General features: G+C 42.9%; 1 protein-coding gene across 1 annotated transcript in view; it reads left to right on the forward strand.

Moving 5' to 3' along the window:
- Positions 1-2,966: 2,966 nt before the first annotated feature.
- Positions 2,967-13,565, forward strand: part of SLC2A9 (solute carrier family 2 member 9) — an 85,579-nt gene continuing 74,980 nt past the window's right edge. Inside the window, exons 1-2 of the mRNA XM_031588379.2 lie at positions 2,967-3,101; positions 7,142-7,240. Of these exons, the coding sequence (XP_031444239.1) occupies positions 3,018-3,101; positions 7,142-7,240 (183 nt within the window). The 5' untranslated portion in view covers positions 2,967-3,017. The remainder of the gene's footprint in view (positions 3,102-7,141; positions 7,241-13,565) is intronic.

A 13,565-nucleotide genomic window follows, 5' to 3' on the forward strand; every position in this document is an offset into this window, starting at 1 on the left:
AATGTCAATCAGCAGCAGCAGTGCAAACTCCACATATTCATTTTCCCAAGCAGAATGTCACTCCTATAGATGCTGTGAGAAGCTGCAATCAGAAGATCTTGTTTCTGCTTGCTCTAGCCTCACATCTCTCCCCTGCAAACAAATCAGTGAGACTGCAGAAGGAACACTAGCAAACCCACAAAGAGTTTCAGTGATCTGTACTCCCTCTCCAGCCTAGATTTCTTAATTTCTATATCACATTGGATGTGTGTCACAGGCCACTGGGTATTTATAAAAAGTTCTGAAACTAGAGGTACCTAAAATACAGGAGGGACAGTTTGATCTGAACACCTCTGCAGATGGGGCATAGTCAGCTATTGCTGGCCAGAAATGTTATAAAGCTGTTTTAAAGATTGCTCAGAGAACAAGAGGTTAAGACAATTCAGCCATATTAATATGTGTCTATGAAAGGGAGACACGGGTTATCTATCTTTGCTAGTGGTGTAGCTGAGAGGTTAACATTTCTCTTTAGATGTTTACCCGACAGCTTGTGGCTGAGCCCATGCTGTTCCTGTTTCAGTGTTATGCCCCATATACTCTCCATCCAGTAAGCTCTTAATTTCCAGTTAGATGATGGTCTGTTGGCGCTCTGTCAGAAGTGTAACATTTAACACATCATCAACTTAATTATCTGCCTTAAATGTGAAAAAATAAATAGCATGTGGGTGCTGCAGAGAGGAATACTGGTGGATTACTTTTGGCATTCTTGTTAAACATGGCATGGAACAGGTGAAATATCCAGTGGTAAGATTAAGTATATCTTTTATAGTGAAAAGTTTTCACCTTGAAAACTCTCTTAAAAAAATTTAGCAACTGACTAAAACCCTATGCAGCAGAGGGAAAGTTTTGTCTCTAGGTTTTCAGTATTGACTGTACTGGGAGGTAAAGAAGGAAGACAGTAATTTTTCTGGCTTCAGTGATTAGACAATGCAGACACTTTCCTAGTTCCTCTTACCTTAAAACTCAGCCTGATTTCTTGGAACCATTCAGAAATAATGGCCCCAGCACTGCCTATGGTATTTCTTCTGTCAGACAGGATCTCTGCTTAGAAAACCTCCTGTATGCATGAGGATCTGAACATAACTTCTGCTCCAACCTGCTCTTTCTCTAAATTGACTGTTAGTCCTTGTGTATCATAGCTCACTGTCTTTTAAACTCCTGTCTAACAGACACCTTGCATTCAAGGCAGGATCTATCATTACCATTTTACATATACATTAATATTCAAAGATCAAAGATATGCTTGAGATGTTGATGCAGAAGAATCCATAACCCATATTCAGGACAAACTGAACAGATTGATGATCTGCCTAAGACCATGACATGAAGCACAGTGCAAATAACAGATAAGCCACCCTACTTGAAACTGTAGAAATCAGATTAGTTTATTAATAAGTGATTATTAAAATGCCTTTTAACACTGTTGAAGCACATGTGGTGATGATTAGAGAGGAATTTTCTTGACAGGGCACTGAATAAATAGACCCATCATTTGCAGAAGCATTCACACAGTGGCACAGCTAATGTAAGGAGGTGAGAGAATCCTCAGAATCATTCTGACCCAACATTTGGACAAATCCTAATATAGCCCTACAGGTGGATGACCATAGCACAGTTGCTATGTATTTTTGGCTATTTTTAACTGCATTTTTGATGCTGTTGTGCCTACCCGGCACACTTGCTGCATGCTGCTGCAATTTTCCCTCTTTTCCTTCTCAGCTATCAACTGACGAAGTAACAGAATGGAGAACAAGCAACAAAGCAATGGGGGGATGAAACAAAATAAGGAGGTGAAGAAAAAGATGGTAAGTGAATGCCTCAACTCTTCTATCAGCGTATTTGTCATTAGGTCAGCATGTTAAGGTGGGAAATAATGTATGTGTTACCCACATACAGCCATATTTTTGGCATCTGTCAACTGCAGTGAGCTGCTCCCACTGTGTTATGTTAAATGAAACTCAATAAAATACAGATACTGATTAATCTCAAATGCACTCCATGCATTTTAGAGGCTTGATTCTCCTAGTTTGCCTTTTTTACAGTTTGTGACCACTCAAAAAGATTAGAAGTGTTGTTTGGGTTATCTGTCTGTGCGGATGTTTCTCAATTCATCTCATTAACAATGACTTCACATGTTAATAAGGACCACCTGGCTTTCTGTTCCAGTGCTGCTTTACTCGATGTGTGGTGAGGATGCAGGTTGGCCAAAGACTCAGGTTGGATATTGGGAACAATTTCTTCTCAGAAATTGGTGATGCATTGGCACTGCAGGCTGTTCAGGGATGTGGAGGAGTCACTGTCCCTGGAAGTGTTCAAGAACTGCTGAGGGACATGGATAGTGGGCATGGTGGGGATGGGATGGTGGTTGGACTGGATGATCTCAGTGGTCTGTTCCAGACTTAATGATTCTATGACACCTCCAAGTTTCTACATTACAGTCTGCCTTCAAACCCGCTGTGCTTTATGGCTGAACTTCTGTGCCTTTGGGAACGGTGAGGTAGTTGTGAGGCATGTGGCACGTTAGCAGTGGAAAGAGTGCAGATTTACACCACTACGGACTGCAGACATCTGGGAATAGTTCCCAGACGTACTTAGTACTAGTCTGAGGCTCACGCGTTGCCAACTGGAAGGCGCAGCTTAACTCTCAGCATTTCGATGCATGTTTGCAAATAGGCACCTGCGGAACGAAGAGCTGGAAGCGCTGACCTCCCTCTGGCAGTGCACCTGACCGCCGCCCCCTAAACAGCGCGGAAACCCTCCGCCTCCCCGGGGCTCAAGGCTATTTGCTTAAGTTATTCAGCAGCGCGCTCTGGACCACCCCATCCATCCCTCCCTCCGCACAGGCCAATCCCTGCGGCCGCGGAGCGGGGCTCGGGCACGGCCGCGCTGCCCCTCGCTCTCCCCCGCCTCCCACGGCCGCGCCCCGCGCGCTGCCCGGCGGAGATGCGCGGCCGCTGCGCACGTGCGGAGGCGGCGGCATGGAGCCTGCGGCGGCGCCCGAGGCGGATACGCTGGTGGCGCGGGAAACGGGCGGCCGCCGCGCGGGGAGAAGCGCAAGTAGCGTAAGGAGCCCGAGGGGAGCGGGGACGGCGGCGGAGGGGTGCGGACCCCTGCGGGGTTCGGCCTCGGGGGGAGAAGGGGAGGATTTGTGACCTTTCTCAACTGGGTAGGAAGGGAGGAAAAGCGGGCTGGGGCACGGCGGCCGTGGGAGCCGGAGTAAGTCCGTGAGTGAGGACGGGCTCAGGTTGCAGCGCGGAGCCGTCCCCGCTCGGTGCCGTCTGGGCTGAGCTAAAAATACCGTGGCCGTCCGAGCCGGGAGCGGAGGGCGGCGGCGGGGACGGGGCAGAGCCGACCACGCGGTGGGAGAGAGCCTGCTGGGCGAGCAGCTCCTGCAAGCAGGGCGAGGAGAGCGGGGCTGCACCGCGGTCAGCGGGGGAGGGCAGGGAGCAGCCCGGGGGCCGCGGGTGGGCGCGCACCTGTCTGCCCGGAGCCGTCCCAGCAGCGGTGTGCAGGGTCGGGTGCGCGAAAATCAGGTGCGTATGGCCAATAAGAAGCCTTAGCAGCGTCTATTGAAAGATCCTAAAACTTCCTTCTGTGCCTGTGCGGTGTTTACTGCTTGCAACTGTGTTTGATTTTAACCTGAAAAGGGGGCTGTCACCCACTAACCAAAAAGCAAAAGCTCGAATAGAGCTTGGAAAACTGAAATGCAAACCAGTGTACGTTTAAAACAAAAGCAACTGAAGGTTCATAGTACATGAGCATTGCACTGTGTGCTGAATGAAGAAGTTGAGTTGGTAAAAACATTTCCAAGGGTTATCGGAGCTCTGTGATCTGTGATAAGAGCAAAAAACATGGACTCTTACAAGTAAGCAGCTCTCCAATGACCAGGGGTCTTTGCTTTGGTCCAGTATGAAACTTCCTTACTGCACCTTTATGCAGGGTGACAGCCTGTGCTAACAGCAGCACGCTGGTGGTGGTAAAGGAAAGGAGCACCTCTGGGGAAGGTGTGACCACTTCTTGTTTCCCAGCCACTATCAGACAGATTGCTGGAGGCTTAGCTTGCTTTGCTCATTTATTCACTTATTTATTTAAAATATTGCCACAGACTTAATATTATTTTGAGCTTTTTTTTTTTTTTTTTTTTTTTTTTTTTCCTCTTTTCCCCTTCTTGTTTCATTTTGCTTTTATCTGACATTGCTGAAACTTGAGCAAATATTTGAAGTAGTGCACGAGGAGAGACAGGTCATGGAGAAATTAAAGCTCATGTTCCAAGATCTGTAAAGCTTTGCATGAGGCTCTGTGTGCCTTCTGCAGCAGGTCATATATTAGAAAACTTCATGGTGCTGAAGTATGCTCTAAACCTTGCTGTCTGCAGCACTTGAAAATAGTGGATGTTGGTTTTTCTAATTTGACAGCACTCCCATCATTTGTACTGCCTTATTTGCTACTTAACCCTGTGTGCATTTAATTTGTTTGCACTGAAAGTTTCAGGTGTTCACTGGAGTTTTTAATAAGCATAGACTTCATAGTCCAAAACACCTCGTTTGCAGGATCTTTCCCAAGTATTTAATGTTGTTGGAGCAGATCTTTTAGCAATATTACCACATGAGAACTTATCATTTATGAACCCTTTGGGAACACTCCCGTGTATCTCCCCAGTGTTCTAAATTCATGGAATCACAGAATCATTTGAGTTGGAAGAGACCCCAAAAAGCCATCAAGCCCAACTCTCCTGGGCTTGAGGGACGCCTTCAGCTCCATCAGGTTGCTCAGAGTCCCATCCAGCCTGAGCTTGAGTATCTGCAGGGATGGGGCATCCACCACCTCTGTGGGCAACCTGTTCCTGTGCTTTGCTACCCTTTTAAAAAATATGTTTTTTATATCCAGTCTAAATCTCCTCTCTCTTAGTTTAAAACCATTTATCCTCGTCCTGTCACAACAGACTCTGCTGAAGAGTCTGTTCCCTTCTTTCTTATAGCCCCAGTTTTAGATACTGAAAGGCCACTCAGGTCTCTCTGGAGCCTTCCCTTCTCCTGGACCCCACTGCTAGATCTTGTCTAGGTTTCTTTGAATGGCTCCCTTCCCTTGGGCAAGACAACTGCACCACACAGCTTGATGTCATCTGCAAACTTGCTGGGAGTGCACGCAATCCCTCTGTTGATGCCATTGATGAAGATAATAAAGAGCCTTGGACCCAGTACTGACTCCTGAGAGACACCACTTGTCCCTCATACAGAGTAGCAGTGACTCCTAGAAGTGAAGGAATGGCTGATCAACTCTGAGAAATAACGGGCAAGGTGTTATCACCTAAATAAAGCCTTATGTTGAAATTTCTGCTGCTTATTACTGGAGTAATGCTGCAAAGCTGTGTGTGTGGCAGGTTCATTTTAAGAAGCTGGCTAATAATAATAAATTGTACTTGGCTTATTTAATGAACTCAATGGGATATATTTCTTACGCAAGATTTTCTTCTCCTGCTGTACACTTCCTCCTGACCTGACTGAAAATAGAGCAGTTAATGAACTGTGTAATCTCTTCAAAGGCTACCACGCCATGTGGAAGAAGTTAACCACACTGGGCTGTCCCACAGGGCACATTTGAGACCTTCAGACCTGCAGCTGTAGAGCACAGCAGACCCCATGAGTGCTGAGCTGTGTGCTGCAGCCCCTGCTTTATCAGTGGATATCCCATCATTTCTCCATGAACTCAAGTGACAGTGACTGTGTGGTGGCAATGTGAACCCCAGCATGTGTCAAAAACCACACTGCAGCCACTTTCCCTACTGTACTTGTCTTGGAGGAACTTGCTCCTATTCATCACCACTGCTGTTATGCCATGTGCTACCTGCTCAAATGTAGTTGATGCTTCAGATCTTCATTTCCCAAAGGAAATGTACAGCTTTGGAACACTGACGAAAAATATAGATTCTACTCTCCGTGATGTAGATAAAGCTGAGGTTACAAGGCCTGCTTACACAGCTTTTTCTCCTTTCAAAAGCATTGAGGCTTCAATGAGCAATCAGGCTGAACATAAACCAGTAGTCACTGCTCCTGAAATTTGAGATTCTTAGCAGACTTTTTAAAAATAAAAAAAGATGTTTAAAATGTCATCCACTTTATTGAAATTTCTTAAGGAAGGTGAGCTGTCATCTTCCGTGATGTACAAAACAATTGCCAAGCAGCCACCAAAATGCAGATTTCTCTTAGGAAATCTATTGAGAATTAAATTAGGACTGGCCCTGGTCACGTGTGCAGCACTTCAAAATCCAGAAGCAGAACTGAGTGTCAGAAAGTAATGCTGGATGAAATGGAAAGGACCCTGAAATCTGGAAGCTTCAAATCAACTGACTGATACTCCGATATCTGAGCAATGTTGCTTTTTGTATGGATGAAGAAGTTAGTAATAGAGGTTGGGGCTATCAGCTAAATGCAGGAGGAGGGGTAGGGAGTGGAAGGAGGAAAGTTGTAGAGGGTGAATTACTGGTACGATGCTGGGGGAAAAGAGCAGATGGTATCTCTGTCTGAGAGCATGTGTGTGTATGGCAGCAAGTTACTGTTGGAGAGGTACATCTGGGTTACAATATCTAGGCTGTGGGCATCAGTTTGTTTGTTTGTTTGTTTGTTTAATGCTCAGAATTTCACTAATCCTTATTCTTATGGGACTGGGTGGGGAGCACACTGACTTCTTAGACTATCCCCTAAGTCAGGTCTGTCCCAAATCATGTTGCATCAACTGTATGTTACCATGTGCTTTGTGGTGGTGGTGTACATTGCCAAAGTCTCTTTCACTGAGATATGCTTCTATAAGATTTTACTTTTTGTGTGTGTGTGTTGGGGGCCAATAGGGAGATTGAAGCAAGAATTTGTGAGGTTGAAAGAAGTTTAAATGTTCACTTATGCCTTGGTAAATGTTAACTGAGATGCTGTCACTTCAGATTTAGTGTTTCTTGGTCTGCAGAAATGGGAAGTGCTGCAGGCCATTGCTTTGCATGAAGAAGATCTGCCTGCAGGAGCTGTGCAAGACAGTACAAGCAGCATTAAAGTCTGCAGTTTTTCTATTTGAAGTATACTAACAGTGGCTACACCTTTTCCTTGTTTTTCAGAATTGGTCTGGAAGTCTAATTGTAGCATCTTTAACTGGTGCTTTTGGATCATCTTTTCTTTATGGATACAATCTCTCTGTGGTGAACGCACCTGCAGTGGTAAGTTACTGACACAACTGGAATTAAGTACCAGTAGAGGGCAGCCTTGTCTATCTAGTGTGCTCTCTCCAGCACCCTGCCCTTAACATCCCGCTGATGTGGTGGAAGAAGTTAAATCTTGTATGTTAACCTTTCTGTGCTTGAACAGCTGTTTCTGGTGTCTGTGAGGTTTTCAACTAAATTCAGTATTGGTCAGGAAAGCAAACGCTGCTGTCAAGATGAAGAGTTGTGCAGGGTTTCTTGTACAAGAAAATTCCCAAAACACAGAATAATGCTAAATCTTGCACAGTTTTGAGTGATAAAGCATTTTTAATAGCCTGTCTTTCTGACTAGAGAATATATGGTAGCTGTAGGTGCATATTCAGCAACTTTCGTTCATTCAGTTCTGGAGGCTGACACATTTCATTCCCACAGTTCTGCTATTATAAATGTCTCTTGCAGCTCTTAAATAATGGGCCACTTCTGCATTTCTTTGGTTCTGATTTTGAAACTGCTGTGTTGACAATTTGTTGCAATGTCTGATGAGAAGAGTATTGTAAAATCAGTGTACAGTATTTGAGGGATTTCATTAAAATATCAGCTATCACATGGAAATCTGAATGCTGTATTTTCATACTGATGGCTTACAGACACTTAATTAAATCAAGCAGCACATTAAGCAATTCAGTAGAGTTGCAAGAAACACTTTTTTTAAAATAGGTAACTAGTAATTATTTTTCAGTGAGTTGTTGATACTCTGTTTTTAAAAAGTTCCTTTCCAAAGTTCAGCTCCTTCTTTTATGGAAATCTATTATTAGAATGTGTGGCTAAGCTTTACCTGAGCTGCTCAGTCACATGAAAGATGGATACAATATTCATGCAAGTAATGGAAGAAGAAATTTTGAAATTTACATTTTGCATTCAGATTATATTTGATAAAGCGACAACAGGAAGGATTAGAAATTGACTCACCCTGTAGGAAGCTTTTGTTGTTCCCTTGACAGCTTCTGGGAATTTTCCTGGAGCTCCTGGTACCATTTGTACCAATAACACCGGTTTAGACAGATTGGATGTTTATTCTAGTATGGCATGTCTGTGCATCACCTCACCCTGCCATCTTCAGGAGATAAGTATGGCTTAGACAGAATCAGCAGGCAGCTGAAATTCTGTGAACAATAGTATTGATTGTGGCTGTGATAGGCATCTTTCCTGCACTGAGTCAGTGCTGTCAGAGGAGAAGTGTGAATTGTCTGACTTCTAAACTTTTAAAAGTGCAATATGAAAAATGGACCATCTGGTAATCAAAACTCTCCTACCACTTTCTGCACGGGTAAAAGAAAGAAAGGGTGATCAGAAATGCTGCTTGCCAGTGCTCAGATCTCTAGGTTTGAACCATGTTATTGATTATGGCGGTGATCAGACAAGAATGAAATTGGACAGACTGGGGTTGCAACTATACCATGAAGAATGCTAAATTTCAAGTATCATGGATAGTAGTACTTCCAGGATTGTCTGGTTTTGCTCAAAGTCTTTATTTGTGGCTATTGGACAGAAAGTTGGTACCATGTTGGTGGTTCTGGTCATGCTGTGGACAGATATGCATGAAGTCTGCCCTTTTCCAGAGTGGTGTTGCAGTATTTGAGAGCTTAGTATCTTCCTTATTTGTGTTAAACAATACAATAGGTAGGGCCCAGGAATAGTCCTGTTTATACACTCCAGTGAAAAAGAGTACATAGTTGCGTGATTCAAGAGCAGAATGCTAGTGTGGCCCCTGGTCCTCTCTGTAAATCCCAGGTCAAGCTGTGTCATCCATTTGCCTGGAACAGGCCACCTTCCTGTCCCTATCCTGCACTGGCCAGGCTGAAGAGTCTGAGATCTGCTCATAGCCACAGTGAGGAGGAATGAGCTGTACCAACATTGTGATTCCTGCAGCATCAGAACCTTTGCTCCATATGTCTTCACCTGTGTGGCTGTGTGTCACCAAATGTGGTGAAGTTGGGAATGATGTGAGGTAACTGAGGCTTTTACCTGCAAATATAGTGCTCTTACAAGAGATCATAGTGGGAGTGCATTATACTCCTAAAAGTTGTAAGTTGAGTTTAATTTATAAACTTGCTAAGGCAAATAATGTGATTTGGTCATGTGCAGCTTACAGCCAACACTGTAGTGGGCATCTCTGCATAGGATGCTGCATATCTTTTGCTCCTATTTACTTCAGTACAATTCCTGTTGACCAACTTTAAGAGAAATTGCTAGATAATGCTTTCAGGGGTATTTAGAAAGTGCTTGATAATGACTGTTGACAAAAGTATGAGATGTTTCCAGGAGACAGGGTTTGAACACATCATCACAATCACTGAATTGTACAGGGGAAGTTCATTTAAGGCTGAAACTATGAACTCTGTGTGCAAACCCTTCTGTATGTCTTCTTCCTGTGCTGAAAGTTGTGCCAGCTCATCAGACCACAGGGAAATGCCCCTGCAGTTCTCAGCTGGGAACTTTACCACAAGCCATTTCATAAGGTTTGTTACTTGATCTGACTTGCTGCAAGGGGGAAACAAACTGCACCAGATCTGCCCAGTGCGGAGTTGTCTGTACTGACTACTCAGTCCTCCACTTTCCTATGGGAAGGAGCAATAACCCATTGCAGGTGTGCTTTCCCCCTGCCAATCACTTCTTCCTGCTGGTAGCTGTGTTTCTGCATCCTTTTTAGAGCTGGCACTGGGGTAGCTGCAGAAACATATAGCTGACTGTCAGCCAGTTGGGTAACTGTGAGTAGCCCTCATAACTGTGAGCCAGTTCATTTTTCTTCTCAAAAGACCATCTCTTATCTCCCCTTGATATAAGTTATTTAAGGTTAGACAAGAAAAATCACCATATATGTGTGCATGTGTATATATATGCTTATATATGCTTTAACTCTGTGCTGGCACAGCCTTACCTTGAGTAGTGTGTGCAGGTTTTGGCATCACAATATAAAAAGGACATAAAATAACTAGATAGAATCCAAAGGAGGGCTGCCATGATGGGAAAAGTTCTAGGGGGCGAGACGTGCAGTCTCAGTTTGTTCAGAGCAGAGCAGATAAGGGGAAGCCTCATGGCAGCTACAGCTCCTTGCAGTGTAGGGCAGCACTGAGCTCTGCTCTCTGTGACAGCAATAGGGCCAAGGGAATGGCATGGAGATGTGTCAGGGGAGGGGTAGCTGGAGGGTGAGGAAAGGGTCTGCACCAGAGGATGGTTGGGCACTGGTAAAGGATATGCATAATGGATTTGTTGAATCAGATTTGTTTTTTGCTTTTGGTTTTCATCTCCATGTGCAATACCTCAAAACCTGCATGTGTTAATACTTTCCCATTTAGTGTCAGTGGAAATCTAGGCAAAAGAAATATACATGATGGCTTGTTTGTCTCTTATTCTTAAATGCTGTAGTTTGTACTTTATTTTCTTGAATATTTACACTTGCCTAATGTTTCATTATTAATAAGAAAACAGTGCTGAGGAAATTAGTCATGACAAGGGGAAAAAATTTACATACTATTTTTAGTTATTAGAATTAGCAGGAAATGCTAATAGTGTTCTAAAAATGCTTTCTCTTAGTATTCATTGCTATCAAAAATGAATCTCAAATAAACTAGATATCAAAATCTAAATATAATCTGAGTACTGATATTAGAGATAGGATTTATTACTCAATTTAGTGGTGAATTTATTTGGATATTCTTGATGAAATATAGTTTGCTGCAAAGTTAACCACGTGCAATTGGACATTTTTTCATCTAATAATTTGTTTTGGTTTGTATGGGAACATATAAAATAGAATGGAAATAATGAGGTATGATTGTCTTTCTTTTAAGAGTCAGGGCATGATAATCTAGCCAGAAATTTAATAGAATGAAGACAGTACACTGTATGTTCTACCTCCACCTTTCTAATGTACTTGGCATGTGCAGAGATTCTGTTTCAAGCTATATAAAGGCCTCAGGTTAAATAGCTCATGCATACCAAGCTTGAACACCTAAGGTTGGAAGTTCCTAGCCTAAACAGGGAGAGTTTGGTGGAAGGCTTATCCTTCTGAGTGCTACCCCAAGATACTTCAGTGGCTGTGTCATGCCTGATGAAATCTGAGAGGAGCCTGATGAGACTTTGAGATACCATGGAGCTTGTGAGGGATTGTATCACACAGGTGTGCAGAATTGTTCTGCAGGAGTGATCATGTCATGCCTCATGCTTATACAAAGATCATATAGAAAATGTCCTACTGGGGATATGAAGCCTTTACGTTTTAGAAAGATGAGAAAATTAGGCATAACTGAACATCAGAGTAAGAGTAGTTGTTAAAGCCATCTAGCAGAAAATTACGATTGTGCTCATATGAGGAAAGCAGAAAAATAAAATAAACTCCGGCATCCGGCATGATGGCTAAAACTGTGAGCTGGTCATGGGGTCTGAGTATTTTCAGAAGGGAGAAAAGACTTCCAGAGAGCTGGGGATATAAGGCTGATGGATCAAGCTGAAAAATGACTTTCCAGAAATACAAGGACAGAGCAAGAAAACTGAATTTATGTTTTGGAATGGAAAAGTCTCTGAAGGTTCCATGCCGGAACGCTTTTTATAGAGGATGTATTGGATGCATTTTAAAAATCAGTAGAGATGTGGAATAAAATTAGTCAATTTTCTATCCAACTGATAAAATGCCTTGCATAAGACTGTAAAAAATACCTAAAAATACAGGCTACATATCATTTCTTATAGATAACATAAATAACAGAGAAATTGAATGAATTAATGTGACTTGAAGGAAAAAGTAATTTTGAGGGACAGACTTGAAAGATACAGTTTAAGAATTAGATATTTGCACTTGACAAACTAGCAGAAACTGTAATACAAAAGTGAGAATTTGGGGAAGATCAGACATGGCTTTTGTGAAGGGCAATGATCCCTTAGGAGTCTGGAGTTCTGCACAGAATCAAGAGGCTCTCGGACTTTCAAAAAATATTCTGGAAGAATACTTATGGAAGTCTTAGGAGGAATTAAGCTGTCATGGGGGATAAGCATAAGCTTTAGGATAGATGAGTTGTTAAAAATACAAGAAGACAGGAAGAGCCAGGTCTCAGGTTTTTGTTTCTTTAAGAGAACTCAGTTGTCTGGAAGACATTTATTTCTGCATCTTAGGTGTCTGATTTCACGTTTGATACTTCTTTCATTACTGAAAATAAATTGCTTGTTTAACTGCCTGAACTTCATTCAAAAAACATTCTATGTAAATGTGAAGGTACGAAGCTATAATTTATTTATAGAAGCAATTTGTGATTCTTAACTTTAGCTAGCTCTTTTTTTTGCTACTGTGGCTTCCCCCCCCCCTTGGTATCAAGCCAACATCTAAAAGTTCTTATCCTATTCTTCCAGCAATTATTTATCTTGGCTGTGAATTTCTAGGGAGAAAAATGTTAACTTTTGTTGCTTGGCTTAATACATCCTTTATTTTGTATAGCTGACTGGTTCTGTGTTACCATAAATAAGCCATAGATGTGCAGGCTCCCTTCTTCCATCAGTCCACAAATACCAGTTGATATTGAAAAGATCCAACCAGTGATCAGAGTCATGTCTGGTGCCACTAAAAGTGGAAGGGTCTTAGTAATTGGAGGCTCTTTGATGAGAGGCACTGAGGTGCCTATCTGCCTCCCGGATAACCTCTAGAGAGGTTTGCTGCCTGCTGGGGGCTTGTGTTCAGGACATCAAGAAGAGATTATCTGGCATGATAAAACCAGACAACCACTATCCCCTCCTGGTGTTTCAAATTGAGTTGCATGAGGCAGCAACCAGGAAATTTAAAAATATCACAGACTCATGGAGTTTGGAAGGGACCTCAAGAGATCATCGAGTCCAGCCCCCCTGCTAAAGAAGTTACCCTACAATAGGTCACACAGGTAGGCATCCAGCCAGGTCTTGAATTCTTCCATAGAAGGAGACTTCATAATCTCCCTGCACAACTTGTTCCATTCTCTGTCTCCCTTACCATAAAAAAGGGATTCTGATGTCAGAGCTTTCTATGCTCAAGTTTTAGGCCATTACTTCATGTCCTATTACTACACACCACTAAGAAGAGCCTGGCCTCATCCATTTGCCTCCCACCTCCCTTTAGATATTTATAAATTTATAACATTTTTCAGATCTCCTCTCAGACTTCTTTTCCCCAGGTTGAACAGATCCAGGTTACTCAGCTTTTCCAAAAAGACTCTATGTCCCTAGGGAAGATTTTGGAGGGATTGGGAGCACAGGTAGTGTTCTTCACAGTTCTCCCAGTTGGAGACAGGGATCTGGGCAGAAAGAGGAGAACAGATCAGTT

This window comes from Phasianus colchicus, chromosome 4, assembly GCF_987193195.1.
Source record: "Phasianus colchicus chromosome 4, bPhaCol1.hap1.1, whole genome shotgun sequence".
NCBI lineage: Eukaryota > Metazoa > Chordata > Aves > Galliformes > Phasianidae > Phasianus > Phasianus colchicus.